Below are 19,018 nucleotides of genomic sequence, written 5' to 3' on the forward strand. Positions count from 1 at the left end.
GAGAGAGAGAGGGTCCAGTAGAAGATCACCCACGCTCCAGTCCCCCTGACTCCTGAGTGTGTGGATGTTTCTTCAGATTCTGCTGTTTCTTGTCCTGAGCAGCGTTTCTTCACTTCTTGCTGACTCCTTCTTTCTGTGATTCAAACTGTGTAAGCAGAAAACTCTCAGGTGTGGTAATGAGGCGTCAGCAAACCGGGGGAAAGAGGCTCCTGTGATGAACTGATCACCTCCTGTGAGAAAGAGGAGGAGGGATGTTTGTGTCCCAGTGGACGAGAAGAAATGTGTTTCACCACTTCAGGCTCGACAGAAACAGATTGTGTTCGAGAGTCAGAGCAAATAAAACAAGGAAAAGCAATAAACATTATGAAGAGAATTATAAAAAGCTGCGACGAGAATATCATTAGTTTCAGATCAGACACTGTTTAAACATCCTTAAATATGCAAATAGAGAAAGAGATCAAATCAAAATAAACAAAGTATGAACTGTTTAGAATAGATTGTTCAGTGCATTGATTTGAATCAGTTTGTAGAAACAACAATCAGGTTTTAAAAGAGGGGATATTATGTGTTTATGTTGGTGCACGATGGATGATGGACATCAGAAGATCTGTCTCTTGTGTTAAAATGAGGAAGATGTTTAGGATCGTCAGGATCAGGACTTTGAAAAGATGAGAACCTGAGTCTGTTGTGAAGAACCAAACAGAAACGGTCTCTTCAGCGGAGGAGGACATGTTTCTCAACTCACGTCAGAATGATCCTTGCAAGTTTTGCAAGTTGCTAGTGAGAGCTGATAACTTATCAACAGTTAAAAACTCAGACTCTGCTCCACGGATCCTCGGCCTCCTTCTGTGCTGATGAACAAAGAGGTTCAATGAGAGAAGAAGCGTCTGAAGCTGTCGACTCAGCTCCAGCTCTGAAGTTCCATCGCTCCGTCTCTGTGATGAGGAACAGGCTCATTCCGGCTCTGCCAGGTAGCAGCGAGCCACACTCAGCTCTGCACAGATCAATGAAGGATTCATACAGAGCGGAGACGAGCACCACATGAAAAGCTTTCTTCTCTTTCGACATATCATTACAGAGTGTCGTGATCTGAATGTGAATGAGGAGGGAACACACCCACGGATTGGATTAACTCCGGGTGGTAGTGAAACGACGATGAGGACAATGTTCTGGAGGATTCATGGTGGTGACCCAGAAACCTGAAATGAATCTGTAAAAACAGAATCATAGGTTCACGTGATGTGAAGCTGTTCAGGTTTTTAGAAAGAGAAACGACTCATTTCGAGTTGTCCAATAGAAATGAGTGAACACGGAGAAGAGTGAAGCTAAAGGTGGACGTGAACGTAAAGCGCTGCCATCTTACTGTGGTGATCGAGGGGTGGAGCCGGGCACACACTCAACCAATCACCAGTCAGACTCAGGTGTCAATCATTATATCTCAGATTGTTCTTATATCCTCAAATAACTGATCAGAAACATGAACGACCTGAAAGGACAGAAACCACCTTTGACAAACATCTGCTGGATGTTTAGTCTGGTTCATGTCCCGTCTGCTAACATGGAGGACGCAGGATTTAATACCTCTACTGCATTCAGACACTAGGGGGCGATCCAGATGCTTTGGCTTCACTTCTGGGAGCCATCATGTCGTCCTTCTTTATGACATATCTGGTTTAGGACATATGGAAAACTATTCACATTTAGATGTTTATAGCATTCATAGTCATTTGAGAACTAAAGTAGTTTGTAATGATGTTTCTTATTTAATCAAACTGAGATGAATGAAAACAGAAACAGGGCTTTGCAGCTCACGTGTTGTGTGAAGGTTCCGATGCTCTTCTGGTTCTCTGGTTCTCTGGTTCTCGTGAGATCGCTGCTGTCCTGCTCTGGCCTACTTAGACTCTCGTGCTCCAGCTGCTCTTTAGAGGAGGCGTCCACAGACTCCCAGAGATTCACGGCTGCTGCGTTGGAGCTGCAGGATTTTCCATCCGGCGTCTCCTGGGAGAGACGAGGAGGAAAACTGTAATTATGATATAATAACAGAAACGATTTACCTTATTTACCGTGCAGAAGGAAACAAGGACGGGAGATTTCAAGAAGATAATTAGAAGAGGTTAAAGACTGTGTGTTTGTGTGTGTGTGTGTGTGTGTGTGTGTGTGTGTGTGTGTGTGTGTGTGTGTGTGTGTTCAGGCGGAACCAACAGAGCTTCTTCTGCAGATCTGAGTGTTCGAGATGAAAGATGCATAATTTACTGAGTTTTACTGCAGCCTGCTCCCAGAAACCTTAGAGTAACTGCAGTGTGTGTGTCTGTGTGTCAGTGTGTGTGTGTCTGTGTGTGTCTGTGTGTGTGCGTGTGGGTCCTCTGTGGTGAGCTTTGATTTTCCATGTTAAAGGAAACCTCCAGTGTTTTCTTTGTGAACATCGGAGCACGAACACGTTTCATTAAACTCGTTAAAATAATCAACCTGAAGATGAAAGATCTTCTCATCTGTGACGTCTTGTTGTTGTCACGTCTCTGTCTTCGAGCAGAGTTCATGTTCGATGTGAGAGAAGCTGGTGTAGTTCATTACAGCCTCTCTCTCTCTCTCTCTCTCCCCCCCCACCCCCCCCCCCCCCCCCCCCCCCTCTCTCTCAGGATGTCGATCGTCAGCATCGTTGCCAGGGAGATCTTGGACTCCCGGGGAAACCCCACAGTGGAGGTGGATCTTCACACAGAGAAAGGTGAGAACGTCCATTTTTATTATTGTTATTATTATTATTATTATTATTAAAACGTTTGCCGGCTGTAGAGGTCGAACGTTGCAGAGATAGAATAACTTTCATTCGACCAAATTCAATCAATTCTCAGTGGAGGGAAATTTAAAGATTTAATATAGTTGATTTAAAAAATCTACTCTAATCCTCTTTAATCTTTTCCTCTTGATTAAAGTGAGTTTGATAGTTGAGTGAATATTGGAGCCCATCAGATTGAATCCCCCCATGTGGCTGCAGGGGGCGCTGTTGATCACTCACAGCTCCATCGTGTCCCTTTAAACCTTTTCCCCTGGTCCTTGTGTCTCAGGTCTGTTCAGGGCGGCCGTGCCCAGCGGAGCGTCCACAGGCATCTACGAGGCTCTGGAGCTCCGAGATGGAGACAAGAGTCGCTACAAGGGCAAAGGTACGGAGACAGAGAACCAACGTGGACAATGGACATTCAGATTCTTTAGAAACATCTGCATCTGTAGCTTCAGCCGCTCGTTGCCTCCTGAACTGGACGTTAACTGTTGTGTCTGTTTGGAGCAGAGCAGGTGGATTAAAGTGGGTTTGAAGGATACATCTACCTGAAGGTCATATCACTCCTTTGAGATTCCTTATTTGTTGGAAGTTGCTGTTTGTGGTTTTCTATTTGGGACTTTCAGAGATGGAAGGAAGATGAAAAACATGAACGTGTGTGGAGCAGCAGATCTCCAGTTCATTCTCGAGGTTATTGGTTTAAGACAAAGAAAAGAAGATGAACTAATGTCCACTTCCCTCTCACTGCAGGTTCTCCTCTTCTAGCTGATGCAATATTTTAATCTGTCTCTGTTTCTAACCCCCCCCCCTGCAGGTGTCTTGAAGGCAGTCGGCCACATCAACGATAGTCTGGCTCCAGCTCTCATCGCCTCAGTAAGTTCAGTCTCTATAAAACTGTTTTCCTCATGTAGAATCTGTCTTTGAGGGACGAGGTCCAGGATCCAGAAGCTTCTGGGTTCAGTCAGTTTGCAGCTCAACAGTCTGTGTGTGGATCTTTAATCATCTTTCAAACTCAAGGTTCAAACCAAAACTCCAACGTCCTTTCAGAAACATCTGGGACGTTGTGTTCATGTTTCTTTACTTGTCCACAGTCGGTTTAAATCAGTTTGTATCTGTTAGTGAGATAAAGACGACGGGAGACATCGATGCAGTCGATCAATGAGCAGAGGACAATCACATCTGGATAAACAGGAAGCTGCAACAACCAGATAACGGCTCCACTGTCAGAGATGCTGGAGACAAGTGTGTGTGTGTGTGTGTGTGTGTGTGTGTGTGTGTGTGTGTGTGTGTGTGTGTCTGTGTGTGTGTGTGTCTGTGTGTGTGTGTGTGTAGAGCCTGTGAATAATGATGATAATGTGTCTGTGAGATAAAAAAAAGTGTGAGCGTGAGGGATAATTGAATGAGACGTGTGTGTCTGTGTGTGTGTTTGTGTGTGTGTGTGTGTGTCTGATGGACGACGTGAGTCCCGCCCAAACACCTGCTTAACCAATCAGGAGTCAGTCTCAGCTGTCAATCATGATGTCTCAGCCTGTTGTTACACCATCAAATAACAATTAGTATAATTCAAACCAAACATTATGTTAACGTGTATATTCACAGAGACTCACATGTGTGCGTCAGTGATGACACGTAACCACTCCACGCATGTTGTGTTGGCCCGACAGCCTGACGTGGGTCACCTGATGGGTGTGTGTGTGTGTTTGTGTGTTTGTGTGTCTGCAGGGCGTCAGCGTTGCGGAGCAGGAGCAGCTGGACAACATGATGATCGAGATGGACGGCACGGAAAACAAATGTGAGTCAGAAAACAAACATCGACATGAAAACTCAGATTCCGGCTCCAGACACGTTTAACAAACTCACGTCCTCAGAAAGTAAAAGATTTAGTTTCCTCCACGTTCAGCTGCACACTGATCGTTTCAGGCAGCAAAGCAAACAGCTCAGAAACTAATGATGTTAGAAGAAATTAATTTGATCCAGAACACGAAGCCTGTCAGAATAAACTGCAGCCGGGTTTAATTCACTTTCACTGATTGACACAGACGAGAGAACGCAGCGACACAAATTAAATATTATTCACTCTTCTTATTTTTATTACTTCACAATCAATCTAACAAATTTGATCTCAGTTTGTAAAGTGAAGTAAGAAAAACTATATAATTATTCTTTTAAAAGACGTGTTGTAGATTTGTTTTAAATGTGCTCAAGTAAAAAAGAAAAGAAAGTTGAATCAAACTGAATTTATAATAAAGAGCATAGAGAGGGCGTATTGAGTGTTACATCACTTCCTGTCCCTTCTTGTGTCAAACAGCTCAGTTCGGGGCCAACGCCATCCTGGGAGTGTCTCTGGCCATCTGCAAGGCCGGTGCCGCGGAGAAAGACGTCCCCCTGTACCGCCACATAGCCGACCTGGCTGGAAACACAGAGCTGGTGCTGCCGGTTCCTGTAAGACACAAACTCACAACATCTACACACATGATACACAATTAATCAATCAAGTCTTATTTGAGCAAAACAACGCCAAATATTTGATTATACTGTAAACTTTTTAATATAATTTGAGGTCTGGTTGTTAACTCCTTTCCTCTGTGTCCTCTTCAGGCCTTTAACGTTATAAATGGAGGATCTCATGCTGGGAACAAACTGGCCATGCAGGAGTTCATGGTTCTTCCCGTCGGAGCCGAATCTTTCAAGTAAGAATTCTTCTTTCAAACCCTTTCACAAACCTGTAGAGTTGTGTTTCTCACCGCTGCGCTGTCTTCCAGGGAGGCGTTGAGGATAGGATCCGAGCTGTACCACACGCTGAAGGGAGTGATCCAGGAGAAGTATGGTCAGGACGCCACCAACGTGGGAGACGAGGGCGGCTTCGCTCCCAACATCCTGGAGAACAGCGAGGGTGAGGAGCCTCGGTGACCTTCACCAAGGACGTTACATGTTCACCTCTGTCTCCGCCTACATCCTGTGTTTCCTGATGTGTCCTCGTCCTCCAGCTCTGGAGCTGCTGCAGACCGCCATCGAGAAGGCCGGCTTCACGGACAAGGTGGTGGTCGGGATGGACGTCGCCGCCTCGGAGTTCTACCGCGACGGCAAATACGACCTGGACTTCAAATCCCCCCCCGACCCCGAGAGACACATCAGCGCCGAGGAGCTGGCCGACATCTACCAGGGCTTCGTCAACAACTACCCAGGTGGAGGAGCTCTGTCACCTCCTCTCCACGTGGACATTCTGCTGTTTGCTTATTGTAACTCTGTCCGTCTCCTGTCCTCCTCCCAGTGGTGTCCATCGAGGACCCGTTTGACCAGGACGACTGGGAGGCCTGGTCCCGTCTCACCGCCCGAGTGGGGATCCAGGTGGTGGGCGACGACCTGACGGTGACCAACCCCAAGAGGATAGAGAGAGCAGCCGAGGAGCGAGCCTGCAACTGCCTGCTGCTCAAAGTCAACCAGATCGGCTCCGTGACCGAGGCCATACAAGCGTACGGTGCTTCTCTAAACATCATCTACACGAAGAAATCTATCTTTACATTAAAACAGGTTGTATAGGAGGGTCAGGGACCTTCGACTGGCCGAAGGAGGTCGTCCATCTTGGCTGAGACGACACACACACACACACACACACATATCAGTCGGTCCCTGTCAGCCATGTTGACCTCGGGCTGCGTCAAACAACCGTAGAGACGATAAATGAACAAACAGGAAGCAGCAGCAGGTTTTTAGTTTGAAGATTAGGTGTCAATCAAAAGCAGCCGACCAGCACAGTTGTGTACATGTGTCTCACAGTTGTGTAGGTCTTTGCGGGGGGGCAGTGTGTACTTATAAATCTCAGAGTAAAGCAGACGTCCCTCCGTCTCCATCAGTCATGAAGCTGATGAAGAGGAGGATGAAGGTGGGGCTGAGGCAGATGAAGAGATTCCTGTTTCCTCCGGCTGGTGTGGGACGGCTCAGCATCACATGTTTTCATTTTCATGTACTTAGCGTGTCAACGTGTCACATGAGTTATGAATAAACCACAATCTGATTAACACACGCAGCTAACTACCAGCTACGGAAGATAACTAGTGCCGAACAGAAGAACATATGTCAGCTTCAGATTGTATTTTAAGATTTAAACTTTATCTATAATAAACTTTAGGATGACTTCTTTTTTTACAACCACTCGAGTCGCCCTCTGCTGGTCATTTCAGAGAATACAGGATTCAGGGATCTTCTCTTTACCGACTTGTTTTCCACGTCCTTTATTATAAATATTCTCATAAGCACTTCCTGTCGGTACCGGTTCCATCTCGTCCCTGCTCTTTGTCTCTCAGGTGCAAACTGGCTCAGGCCAACGGGTGGGGGGTGATGGTCAGTCACCGCTCGGGAGAGACGGAGGACACCTTCATCGCTGACCTGGTGGTGGGACTGTGCACCGGACAGGTACACACAGACACACACACACACACACACACACACACACACACACAGACAGACACACACACATAAATGCTTCTCAAGCTCTTTCTGTCATCGTCTGTATAGAAGAAGTCGAATCCCTGACCTGCACCATCAGGTCCGGGATTTGACCCCAGTCCTGAATGACGGGTTAAGAGAGTCGGTGATATCGTGACTGAATTTTTGGAACCCAGTGTCCTCACAACCATAGAAAACACACAGACACACACTCCACCCGTCATGTTGACCCACTTTCCTCTTCTGGACCTAAACCACAACTGTCTCCACCACACGATTCACGTTTCAGACAAAAGCTTCAAATTATCAGAAAACAAAATCTCCTTCTCCACTTAACCACGTCTCTCTTTTTCTCTCTCTCTCTCTCTCTCTCTCTCTCTCTCTCTGTTGCAGATCAAGACCGGCGCCCCCTGCAGATCTGAGAGACTGGCCAAGTACAACCAGCTGATGAGGTCAGTGATCTGCTCTGAAATCAGAAAGTCTGGGAGTAAAATACATTTTTCAGTCTCAAAGGAACAGAGTCTGATTTAGAAAATTAATTTTCCTTTGTTTGGAATTTGCCAAATCTGGCAGCAGCTGATTCAAAACCCGGCTCCTCGGGTCTTAGTGCTTAGCATCGAGAGTTAATTGACATGACAGCGCTGACGTCATCCGATGTGTCTGAGCCAGTCAGAGGAGGAGGAGCAGGAGGAGGAGGAGGAGCAGGAGGAGGAGGAAGAGGAGGAGGAGGAGGAGGAAGACGAGGAGGAGGAGGATCAGCTCAGCGGTGTAATCCCATCGGACTGCTGAGGAGACGCAGAGAGGTGGAGGGTGGAGAGACTTACAGGAGCTTTAACTAGCGATAAACGCTAATCACTGCAGTCAAGTGCAAACACACACACACACACACACACACACACACACACACACACAGTAAGTAGTTATTAATAGTCTACACCAGGAAGTTGTCATCAAATCCCCATGAAATCATTGGAAAGATTCGGAGCCAAATAGAATCAACTGAAAACAAGATGGACGACGCTCCTCCACCTCCTCCTTCTATCCAGGAAGGAGCCGAAACAACCAGGAATCGAACGCTGTCCTCGTGTGCATCTGGAGTCAAACGTCTTCTTGACTTTAGTGAGAGGGGCTGATGGGGACGTGGTGTGAGGACGGAGCTCGTCCATGAATCAGGAGCTTTGAGTGTTTTTCATCTCAGTCGATTCCAAAGCTGATAAAATATGTGTTCAACTTAAAATGAAGAAACTCTCTCAACTCACTTTGAATAATTTCCCTTTACTCTTCTCTTCTCTCCATCGTCCTCCCTGCTTCTCCTTCTCTTCGTCTTCCTCTTCATCTTCTCTTCGTCTTCCTCTTCTCTTCTCTTTGTATTCCTCTTCATCTTCATCTTCCTTTTCTTCTTCATCTTCTCTTCGTCTTCCTCTTTGTCTTCATCTTCCTCTTCCTCTTCCTCTTCCTCTTCATCTTGTCTTTGTCTTTGTCTTCCTCTTCCTCTTCATCCTCTCTTTGTCTTGTCTTATCCTTCTCTTTGTCTACCTCTTTCTCTTCATCTTGTCTTCCTCCTCTCATACATCGTCCCTTCTCTTCATCTTCCTCTTCCTCTTCCTCTTCTCTTTGTCTTGTCTTCATCTTCTCTACATCTTGTCTTCCTCCTCTCATACATCGTCCCTTCTCTTCATCTTCCTCTTCCTCTTCCTCTTCTCTTTGTCTTGTCTTCATCTTCTCTACATCTTGTCTTCCTCCTCTCACACATCGTCCCTTCTCTTCGTCTTCCTCTTCGTCTTCCTCTTCCTGTTCTCTTTGTTTTGTCTTTATCTTCTCCTCATCTTGTCTTCCTCCTCTCACACATCGTCCCTTCTCTTTGTCTCCTCTTCGTCTTCCTCTTCGTCTTCCTCTTCCTCTTCATCTTCTCTTTGTCTTGTCTTCATCTTCTCTTCATCTTGTCTTCCTCCTCTCACACATCGTCCCTTCTCTTTGTCTCCTCTTCATCTTCCTCTTCGTCTTCGTCTTCCTCTTCGTCTTCCTCTTCCTCTTCCTCTTCATCTTGTCTTCCTCCTCTCACACATCGTCCCTTCTTTTTGTCTTCCTCTCTTCTCTGCAGGATTGAGGAGGAGTTGGGCGACCAGGCTCGCTTCGCAGGTCATAACTTCAGGAACCCCAGTGCACTGTGAAAACCGACAGATGGACGGATGAATGACTCACACACACTCACTCACACAGACTCACACACTCACTCACACACACTCACACACACTGACACACTAAGACACGACAAACAGGGAATGAGCCATGTACAAAGAAAGATTCATTAAAAAACACACAAGCTAAAGAGCCAAGCAAAAAAAAGACAAAGATAAAATATGCACTGGACTTTAAATGTGTAGGAAGACGATGCTGCACACACACACATGCACAGAGTCGACAGATGCAACACACGCTCACGCACATGCAGGGGAATAATATGAACATATAACATTTATAAGCCAGACATGCACTGTTACTGTAGTTTTAAAGAGGACAGAGCTGCAAAAATCCAGATTATTGTTGTAAGAGCAGAAATGAATAAGTAGAGAAATGATAGAATCGTGTGAATCACGTGACTGAAAGAGAATCAAACATTAATGTACGATGCAGAAACACAACTCGGCCGTTTCCGACTGAGTGACAACTACACAACACCCGAACACGTGTGTCCTCCCTGTCCCACTGTCTCCTGGACACTGAGACACCTGCACTCCTCCTCGTCTCTCCTCCTCATCTCTCCTCCTCGTCTCTCCTCCTCATCTCTCCTCCTCGTCTCTCCTCCTCATCTCTCCTCCTCGTCTCTCCTCCTCGTCTCTCCTCCTCGTCTCTCCTCCTCGTCTCTCCTCCTCGTCTCTCCTCCTCGTCTCTCCTCTTCGCTCTCCGTCTACTTTTCTTCTCGTCGAGTCGGATTCTGTTTTTCTTCCTGATGTGATTTTGATTATTTGTCCTTCATGCTTGAATCTGTGTCTGAAGAAGAAAAAAAAGATCTAAACCTCCTTGTTTCTTCGGTTCCTCCTGAATGTCCCTAGAATTAGCTTCGTGGAAAATGAAGAATAAATGAACGAACAAAAACGCTTGTCATTGAAAATAATGTGAAAATATGTGAAATAATAAAAGATGGTAATTTAAAATTTCGATCACAGTTAAAAAAAAATGTGTTTGTGTTGTTTTGTGTGTCTGTGTTCGTTGTGCTTTCCTCAGGAGCTTCATCCGAAACACAAACAAGGTTATTTGTTGTAAAAACTAAAGTGTGGACGAGATGATGCAGCGACGCAGCAAATAAAACAACAAACACAAAACTTTGTCCTTTCATTCATTTATTAGTTTATTTATTACATTGGTCATAAATCAAGAGTTAGACACACAACAGCAAAGTGCAGAATTAATCTATTGTTTCACAATAAAAGCCCCTGAAACACAGATTCTAATATTATATATTATAGATTTTTTTTAATATTATGTGATTCATTTAATTCTGTCTGAGCTTCTGTCGCTGAAGTACACAACATGACAACATGTGTTTTAAAACACACAACACCTGTAAAAGGACTTTTAAAGCCTGAGAATAAAGTTTAAATTATAGAAACAACAAAAAGTAGATTAACTATAAATATGATAAATAAACTAAAAGCTAAATTCCCACAAATGTGTGACATTTATTTACCTAACACTCTGCAGACACAGGGACGTGAACACACGTGAGGATCTGAACCTGGTTCTCTCATCGGTCCTGATGGAACCTGCGTCCGTTACACACGTGCGTTTATGATGTCGACAAACTCTGGTTTCAGGGAGGCTCCGCCCACCAGGAACCCGTCCACGTCGCCCTGAGACGCCAGCTCCCGGCAGTTCTCTCCCGTCACCGAGCCTGAGGACGGACAGAAGCAGGACCAGTCAGGGACATGTCTCGTCTCAAAGGTCCTCTGGTCGTCTCTCAGGCTTCAGGGTTTCAGTTTGATCAACTATTGGACGGTAGTAGCTGTCAATCAAACTGAATCCCCGCCCCCAGTGCGTCCGGAGCTTTATGATCCATAAAGAAGAAGCGTCACTGACCTCCGTAGATGATGCGCAGTGAGTCGGCCACGTGGTCAGAGACGTTGGCTCTAAGCCACGCCCTCAGCTTCTCATGGACCTCCTGAGCCTGGACACACACACACACACACACACACACACACACACAGTTAAAACAAACAGTTATCATTTGTGGTTATTTTTGTGTTGCTGAACTTGTGTGTTCTCTGGTACCTGTTCAGGAGTCGCTGTCTGCCCCGTGCCGATCGCCCACACAGGCTCATACGCCAGCACCACTTTCTCCCAGTCGTTCACATTCTCTGCAACACAAAAACACAACACAATTCATATCCTGACATTTAACACGATGGGGTATCCATGAGGATATTGAAACTGAGATAAAGACGATATACATAAAGGTGGAGAAATCTGAGAGCAAAAAGAAAACAAGAATATGAAGTAAAATGATGTTAATAATGTTAATAGTGTTAATGATGTTAGTGATGTTCACCTGCGATCACCTGCGTCTGAGTGAACACGACCTCCTCGGTGGTCCCGGCCTCTCGCTGCTCCAGCTTCTCCCCGATGCAGGCGATCACACTCAGGCCGCTCTCCAGCGCGTGGGCCACCTGAGAACCAGGATGGAAACATGTCACCTGCCTCTCATCGACCTTCAAACCTCACAGGGGGCGTCTCACCTTCTGTCCAATCAGCTCGTCACTTTCCCCGAACACGTGGCGGCGCTCCGAGTGTCCCAGGACGACCCAGTCCGCCCCACAGTCCTTTATCATGTCCGGGCTGCCAGCAGGGGGCGACACACATGATACGGTGGATTTTACATATTCAAATTGGAAATCAAACTGTACTTACATTAACTTCCTTGATGGTGTTAAGATAAAACCCCGTGTGAAAGTGTGTTTGTTGCTCTGTAGGAGGACACGTCAGGTACCTGATCTCTCCGGTGAACGCCCCCCTGGACGCTCTGTAGCAGTTCTGAGCCGCGAGGCCGATCCTGGGATCCAGACGTGAGCGGACGAAGTCCAGGTAGACGGAGGGCGCCGCGCACACCACCTCTGAAACACAGGCTCAGGGTGAGGCCCACGTTTCATCTCCTCTTCCTGAAATCCACCTGAAACGATGCTACACCGCAGCCGGCCACCAGGGGGCGGCGGAGATGCTTTGGCTTCACTGTGAGGGAGCCGTCATGTCGTCCATCTTTAATACGTCTAAGAACAACCTCGACAAATTAAATCATTGGAATGGAGAGCGGGTTACAGGAGCCGGAGCCAGACTCTTATTTTGAAAAATAACCACGAAATAAAAATGTAAATAATGTGTAAAGTACAAAATGACAGGAAACGGAAATAATCACATAAACTTCAAGTATCAAATTGTTCTTCAGCAGAGAATCTGAGTAAATGTACTTAGATAATAACAAACACACACACACACACACACACACACACACTCCCCCCCCTCACCGGTGAGCTCCGGCAGCTCAGCGGTGTTCAGGTTCTCCATCAACCCGCACAGAGTCTCCTTGTTTCCGTTCATCTTCCAGTTTCCTCCCACGAAGAAGCTCCGGGTCGACATGACGGACTGGGAGCGGCTGGTTCCCGGTGAGAGGCGGAGGAAGAGGAGGAGGAGGAAGAGGAGGAGAACCGGGACAGGGACGGAGACCGGCCGGTGTGCGAGTGAGTGTGAGTGTGTCTGTGTGTGTGGTTCTGTGTGTGTGTGTGTGTGTGTGTGTCAGGTGACATCAACAGCTCCCCTGCAGGTGCGTCACCGCCCCCTGCTGTTTCCATCACGTCCTCCAGCCCTGAGCTGACAGTCACTAATAACTACTAGATTACTTTTATACTTTATACTCCAAGTATTTCAAAAGACAATAATAACAATTGAATATGTTTGAATTTGTAGATGATCCAAAGCTGCTCACTACTTTTCAACTTCTTCTAAAAATCAATCAATCAATCAATAAATCATTTTATCTTATCTTATCTTATTTTATCTTATCTTAAATCCTTTTAAACACAAATTTCCAACGATTTAAATAATTTTCATATTTTTATTTGAACTTGTTTTTACTCTTTTCTCACCTGTAACATTATTTATTTTCGTATCATTGCTCTAATGCTCTTTGATCTTTAAAGAAGTGAACAGTAAACAATTGTCAGTGTTTCACATTGTTTACTGTTCAGTTTTACATTGTCAACTTGCAAAGCACTTTATAACTGTGTTAAATAAAGTTAATAAAGTTTTTAATTGTTATTGTGGTGTATGGAGTCGGCCTCAGCTGTCAATCATGACGTCTGAGCTCATTTTTAATCATCAAATAATTGATTCAAACCAAACTGATCAGAACAAATCGCAAAAAACATATTTCACAAACATTCATTTAATGTCTTCCACCAGGATTATAACCTGTTCTGCAGGCAGCCACCAGGGGGCGATGGAGACAGTCTGGCTTCACTTGAGGCAGCTGTCGAGTCGTCCATCTTTATTTGCAGTCTGTAGCTGTGTCACAATTCAGAGGCGTCACCTCAGTTTGAAAAGGTCGAACCACATCGAGAAGGTTTTAATAAAAGCTTCATTAGCAAACGCAATGAATTCTGGGATATGTTGCTGAGAAGAATCCCCCCCCCCCCCCCCCTGTTGGACTCACCTAAAATTACACCCTATCTTAAAAACACGACTTTCGAGCTACTAAACACAAACACACAGAGTCGGACATGGTGTTAATGCAGAATTCTATGTTTATTATAAAGATTTTCAACAAACATTTTGTCTTTTTACAGAGGAACTGCACACGTGTGTAAAAGTACTACAAAATGCAGCTGAACCCGGGGGAGTAAAATACAGTTTACAGGTTTTTTACAGAGTGTTTACACAGCGTCGGATTTTCACAGGTGAGACGGGGAAACGGCAGCGGCCATCTTGGATCAAAGGCTGCTGGTGGTTAGCAGGGGACCCAAGATGGCGGCCGTACCTTGACCAGACACATACACTGTGGATATGTGCAGCCAAAAAAAAAGAAAAGACACTGTACATCGACTCTTCATCCTAGTGAGTTAAATCTCTAAAATAGAAATAAATGTACATATCGATATTTCATCTAAATAAGTGCAGGTCAAAGACGATAAAAATAAATCTGTAATGCTACAGCCTCACTTTCAACTTGTGTTCTTTCTCTGTTATTGTCAAACATCTACGTGTTTAATTGACATCGATAGGAGCTTATTTTCTGCTCATTTTGAATAACGCACTATTTTTTATCAACGTTTTTATTTTTTTAAATTCTGGTCTGGATGTAATGAAACTGGTGCACATAGAGTGGGATGCATCACTCACTGTTGACGCCTGATGCCATTTACACAACGGACTCACTCACAGACTCTCGCTTTGCATACGTGAACAAGGAGGAGGTGGAGAGGGAGAGAGAAAGAGAGGAAGGTCTGCTCTCCCCCAACCCCACGTCTCCTCCTCTACCTCCTCCCCCCCCTGCTCGTCCTCCTCCTGGGGTTTCTCCTCCGCCGGGAAGCCTCAGTTCCACAGTTTGAGGAAACTGTCCCAGGATCCTGTGCAGACTCCCATCCCATCCTCAGGGACGCCGGTGCAGCTCACCCTGTTGTCATGGCCGGACAGAACGCCTGGAGGAGGAGGAAGAGGAGGAGGAGGAAGAGGAGGAGGAGGAGGAGGAAGAACAGGGAGGAAAGGGGAGAGGATGATTTTCTTTTCTTTCCTCAGACAAACTCTAAACTGCTCCTTCTCCTCCGAGCAGCTACAGGAGGTCTGTTCGTGGTTCACTCACCGACTTTCTCTCCCTTCAGAGAATCCCAGATGTGACAGTTGAAGTCGTCGTAGCCGGCGAAGACGAGGCGGCCGGAGTTGGACAGAGCCACGGACGTGACGCCGGCGTTCAGGCTGCTGTCCTGGTAGTTCATCACCTCCTGGTCAGAGCGCAGGTCGTACATCTTGCAGGAAGTGTCGTCGGAGCCGGTGACGAAGTTGTTTCCATTGGGGAAGAACTGAGGAGCGAGGGAGGAGGAGAAGAAAGGATCTGCTTGGTTATAACTGATCCTCATGGGATACAGGATCTGCTCCCAGCAGACACACGGAATACACTGGTTCCAGTTTCCATCGTCTCTCAGACCGATACACGTGATCTGCTTCAGACTCAGGACTCGTTCACACCTGGTTCAGAGCTTCAGACTCTTCAGTTCAGTGTGAACCTGAACATCAGGTGTGAGAGGTTCCTCAGATCAGAAGAGGAGTTCTGGGTCTGGATCAAACTGAACCTGGTTCTGTTCCAGAGTTAAGACACCTTGTTGGATAGTTTGGACTTTTGGACCAATCACAGGAAGTAGAGACAGAATTAAACAGGAGAAGAGGAAGAGGAAGAGGAAGAGGAAGAGGAAGCGGAAGAGGACGAAGAAGAAGAATAAGAAGAAGAAGAAGAAGAAGAAGAAGAAGAAGAAGAAGAAGAAGAAGAAGAAGAAGAAGAAGAAGTAGAAAAAGAAGAACAGGAAGAGGAAGCGGAAGAGGAAGAGGAAGAAGACGAAGAGGAAGAGGAAGAAGAAGAGGAAGAGGAAGAGGAAGATGAAGAAGACAACACTCCAGATCCCCCCTTTAGATGATCATGTGTTGCTAACTTGACGACACCTCTGTTCACATCCACAGGATCCAGAAGGACGGGATGAGTCGTTGAAGTTGAAGCTGCTCTCTGATCAGAGGCTTATATGTGTGTGTCTGTGTGTGTGTGTGTGTGTGTGTGTGTGTGTGTTGTGTGTGTGTTGTTTGTGTGGCTCCTCACCTGGATGGCGTTGATGTCACTGGTGTGTCCACTGAAGGTCTGCTTGCAGGTCCCTTCCCTCAGGTCCCACAGCTTGGCCAGGGAGTCGCAGGCTCCAGAGATGAAGGTGTTGGTGTCGGGGGAGAGAGCCAGCGACATGCAGTCTCCGATGTGATTGGTGTAGATGATCTTCTGCTTCCCGGTCTCCAGGTCCCACAGGCAGCTGAGGGCAGGGCGGGGGGGGGGGTGAGGGGGGGAGGCAGGAGACACTGGGTTGCTCTCACCGTCCACACGTATTTCTTTTATTTATAATTCTAGTTTTGAGTGAGTCCCTCCTGCATGGTGTGTGATGGTGTTTTGTTTTCTCAACAGACGCTGTGAACACGTGTGAGTAGATCGGACGAATAAAAGAAATTCACAAAGGTCATGGATGAACGCTGAACTCACCAGGTGGTGTCACCGGAGGCCGTCAGGATTTCAGTGTCGCTCAGGAAGCGGCAGCAGGACAGGTAACCTGGGAGGACGAGGAGGAGACAAGTGGGTGTTTAGTCAGTGTCCTCATCCGTCCGTCCCCCCTGAGCGTCCTCCTCCTCACCTGTGTGTGCGTCCAGCTCCCTGAGGGTCTTGGGGCTGGCGGCCTTGATGTTGACGACGGTGCACATGTTGTCCAGACCTCCGCTGGCCACCAGGTTCCCAGAGGGGGCGAAGGCCACGCTCATCACCCAGGCCGACTTCAGTGGGACGGCGATCAGCTGGGAGGGGAAACCAGTTCAGCCAGTTTACAAACTCTGAACGTGTTACAACGTTCAACACAAGAAAAAGGCCACAACTTTTAAATTGTTTAGTAATGTAAGTTTTATTCCTGACAGGTTGAAAACATCACTGACAGACTACTGGGATTGTTGGAGGATGAGAAGCTGGGGACAGTTCACTAGTCCAACCAGTTTCACCAACCAGTGTGGTCACCAGTAACTCAGTTAAACCATGAAGTTCAACATCAAGACGGATTGTTGCACCAGTGATGTTTAGAACTACAAAGTAATATCTTGAAACTTTAAAATTCCAACTTTAAAATATAAAAATCATAATTTAAACCTTTTGAATCCAAGATCTCAATCTTGCATTTAAAGAATTCAAACTTTAAACTTCAGACTCAACTTGAAAGTTGAACATTTTAAAATGAAAGTTGGAATAAAACAACTCTTTAATATGTCGTAGCAGCTTTGTCATCACTGTTTGTTTTGCACACTTTGTGAGGACCAGTCGTACTTTGTGTGATAAACAGATTTTAATATGATACAGAGAGATGATATATGTTCTATGAGATGAGATGGTTCACCTTGTTGCCGGTGAAGGCGTCCCAGACCAGCAGCTTCCCGTCCTGTGATGCACTGACCATTGACCTGCGACACACCAGGAAACAGTTTGAACGAGACTCGATCAAATATTCACACTTTGAAACGTTAAACGTAGATTTAAGACAACAACAACAACAACAACAACAACAACAACACGGCACCGATTGTGAAACTCATCAAACATCATTTCGACTTAGCTTAAAAGTAAAGCTAACTCATTGAGCTAACTTTTAGCTCCACAAGAGTAAAGCTAACAGATCTAGTTCGCCCCCTGGTGGCTGGCTGCAGTACAGGTCATAAACCCCGGCTCCTCCATGTTAGCAGATGGGACATGGACCAAACTAAAGAATCTGTTATTTGATGTTATTTGTTCAAGTGCTTCTGATCAGTTTGGTTTTATTTGTTATTTGATGATATGAAACGGAGCCGAGGCGTCGTGATTGACAGCTGAGACCGACTCGTGCACAAGATGGCGGCACCTGGATCACAGGTATTTTAGCTTCATGTTCTACAACAGGAGAAGGTGGAACTGCATTGTCCATGTTATATACACACAGCCATTGATCGTAAACAGGCGCCCGGGGGGGGGGTGGACGGCGTCCTCACCTGGAGTCAGCTGACCAGTGCATGGAGTAGATCTTGGCCAGGTGACCCTTGAGCGTCTTCCTGAGCTTCAGCTGGACTCGGCCCACGGCGTCGACGCCCCCTGCTGCCGAGCTCATGCTGCCATCGTTCACAGCCTTACGGGCCGCCTGGGGGGGGGGGGGGGAGAGGTCAGTGAGGAAGTTTAACTTTCTGTCTGTGTTTCATTATCTTTGTTTACGTGTCTTTAAGTTTCCTTGTTGCTAATTTGAGATCCATCTCAACGTTACGTCACTTCCTGTTATTATTGTTCTGAGCATGAATGGAGCAGATGAGTGTGTAGTTGTATTCTTTTTCTTTCTTTACTTTTGTGAATCACTTTGTGTTACATTCTTCATATGGAAAGTGATGTACAAACACATTGTGATTGATCAATTGATGGATAGTTCCCCGTGGAACATTCAACAGTTTAACATTGAACTCCTGTTTCCTGTGATCGGGGAGGTCATGTTTCACCTGCAGGGGGCGCTCACCTCGATCTGTACACGGAGGCCATCGCACTCCTTCTTCAGGGCATCTATTTCAGCTTTCTCAGCTGCCATGGCGTCGGTTGATGAGGATGTGACTGACGGGAAACGAAGCTGCGACTGTCGGACGAGAGAAAAGATGGAAGAGGAGGAAACTGTTATTCTGGTGGACAGTCTCTGCACAGACAGGAGGTTGGACGGGTCACAGGGATGTTTGTTGTTCCAGTTTGTCTTTAAGACGACTTGAGTCCTCGTGTGTCCTTGTGTGTCCTTGTGTGTCCTCGTGTGTGACCCTGACAGGACAGGACTTCCCCCTGAGGTCAGCTCTGAACATCACTGACCCTGACACCTTGATCCTGATCACTGACATCGAGTCTCCGGTGAAGATTAGACACGGACCTGACGGCTGTAATCCGGCAAAGTTGTAACACTGTTAGCTCTCAAACTCGTGTGGTGTGAAGGTGTGAAGGGAGCAGATGGAGAGATGAGGGGAGACGCTCTGCAT

General features: G+C 46.3%; 3 protein-coding genes across 4 annotated transcripts; 1 reads left to right on the plus strand and 2 right to left on the minus strand.

Moving 5' to 3' along the window:
* Nucleotides 1–714: 714 nt before the first annotated feature.
* Nucleotides 715–9,968, plus strand: LOC128462034 (gamma-enolase). Of its 2 annotated transcripts, XM_053447270.1 has the most exons (13): nucleotides 715–731; nucleotides 2,637–2,722; nucleotides 3,063–3,158; nucleotides 3,588–3,646; nucleotides 4,496–4,565; nucleotides 5,082–5,215; nucleotides 5,372–5,463; nucleotides 5,536–5,666; nucleotides 5,761–5,958; nucleotides 6,045–6,246; nucleotides 7,078–7,186; nucleotides 7,613–7,671; nucleotides 9,321–9,968. In XM_053447270.1, coding segments are annotated over exons 1-13 (1,308 nt in total). In that variant the 5' UTR covers nucleotides 715–729; the 3' UTR covers nucleotides 9,391–9,968. The 2 variants fall into 2 exon arrangements, with proteins under 2 accessions (XP_053303245.1, XP_053303244.1); XM_053447269.1 differs by lacking the exons at nucleotides 715–731; nucleotides 3,588–3,646; nucleotides 4,496–4,565 and having other exon boundaries at nucleotides 2,638–2,722.
* A 1,024-nt stretch (nucleotides 9,969–10,992) lies between these two features.
* Nucleotides 10,993–12,847, minus strand: LOC128462037 (triosephosphate isomerase-like). The gene is made up of 7 exons (XM_053447274.1): nucleotides 12,736–12,847; nucleotides 12,204–12,327; nucleotides 11,953–12,052; nucleotides 11,766–11,883; nucleotides 11,489–11,574; nucleotides 11,297–11,384; nucleotides 10,993–11,111 (listed from the first exon to the last, which is right to left on the minus strand). The coding sequence occupies exons 1-7, from the start codon at nucleotides 12,845–12,847 to the stop codon at nucleotides 10,993–10,995; spliced, it is 747 nt and encodes a 248-aa protein (XP_053303249.1).
* Nucleotides 12,848–14,797: 1,950 nt separating this feature from the next.
* Nucleotides 14,798–18,588, minus strand: gnb3b (guanine nucleotide binding protein (G protein), beta polypeptide 3b). The gene is made up of 8 exons (XM_053447273.1): nucleotides 18,520–18,588; nucleotides 18,011–18,156; nucleotides 17,386–17,449; nucleotides 16,642–16,798; nucleotides 16,494–16,560; nucleotides 16,068–16,269; nucleotides 15,066–15,282; nucleotides 14,798–14,904 (listed from the first exon to the last, which is right to left on the minus strand). The coding sequence occupies exons 1-8, from the start codon at nucleotides 18,586–18,588 to the stop codon at nucleotides 14,798–14,800; spliced, it is 1,029 nt and encodes a 342-aa protein (XP_053303248.1).
* Between the last annotated feature and the right edge of the window lie 430 nt (nucleotides 18,589–19,018).

Source organism: Pleuronectes platessa, chromosome 18 (genome assembly GCF_947347685.1).
Source record: "Pleuronectes platessa chromosome 18, fPlePla1.1, whole genome shotgun sequence".
In the NCBI taxonomy this organism is placed as follows: domain Eukaryota; kingdom Metazoa; phylum Chordata; class Actinopteri; order Pleuronectiformes; family Pleuronectidae; genus Pleuronectes; species Pleuronectes platessa.

Bases quoted from the DNA above. Each gene is read 5' to 3' on its own strand.
- LOC128462037 (XM_053447274.1), bottom strand. From the start codon at position 12,847: ATGTCGACCCGGAGCTTCTTCGTGGGAGGAAACTGGAAGATGAACGGA. The intron at 11,385-11,488 runs GTACCAGAGAAC...GTGTGTGTCCAG, and splicing joins AGACAGCGACTCCTGAACAG to GCTCAGGAGGTCCATGAGAA. The intron at 11,112-11,296 runs GTCAGTGACGCT...GTCCGTCCTCAG, and splicing joins ACTGCGCATCATCTACGGAG to GCTCGGTGACGGGAGAGAAC.
- LOC128462034 (XM_053447270.1), top strand. The intron at 3,647-4,495 runs GTAAGTTCAGTC...GTGTGTCTGCAG, and splicing joins CTCCAGCTCTCATCGCCTCA to GGCGTCAGCGTTGCGGAGCA. The intron at 5,464-5,535 runs GTAAGAATTCTT...GCTGTCTTCCAG, and splicing joins GTCGGAGCCGAATCTTTCAA to GGAGGCGTTGAGGATAGGAT.
- gnb3b (XM_053447273.1), bottom strand. From the start codon at position 18,588: ATGGCAGCTGAGAAAGCTGAAATAGATGCCCTGAAGAAGGAGTGCGAT. The intron at 17,450-18,010 runs GTGAGGACGCCG...GGTGTGTCGCAG, and splicing joins CACTGGTCAGCTGACTCCAG to GTCAATGGTCAGTGCATCAC. The intron at 14,905-15,065 runs GTGAGTGAACCA...CTCCTCCTCCAG, and splicing joins TCTGAAGGGAGAGAAAGTCG to GCGTTCTGTCCGGCCATGAC.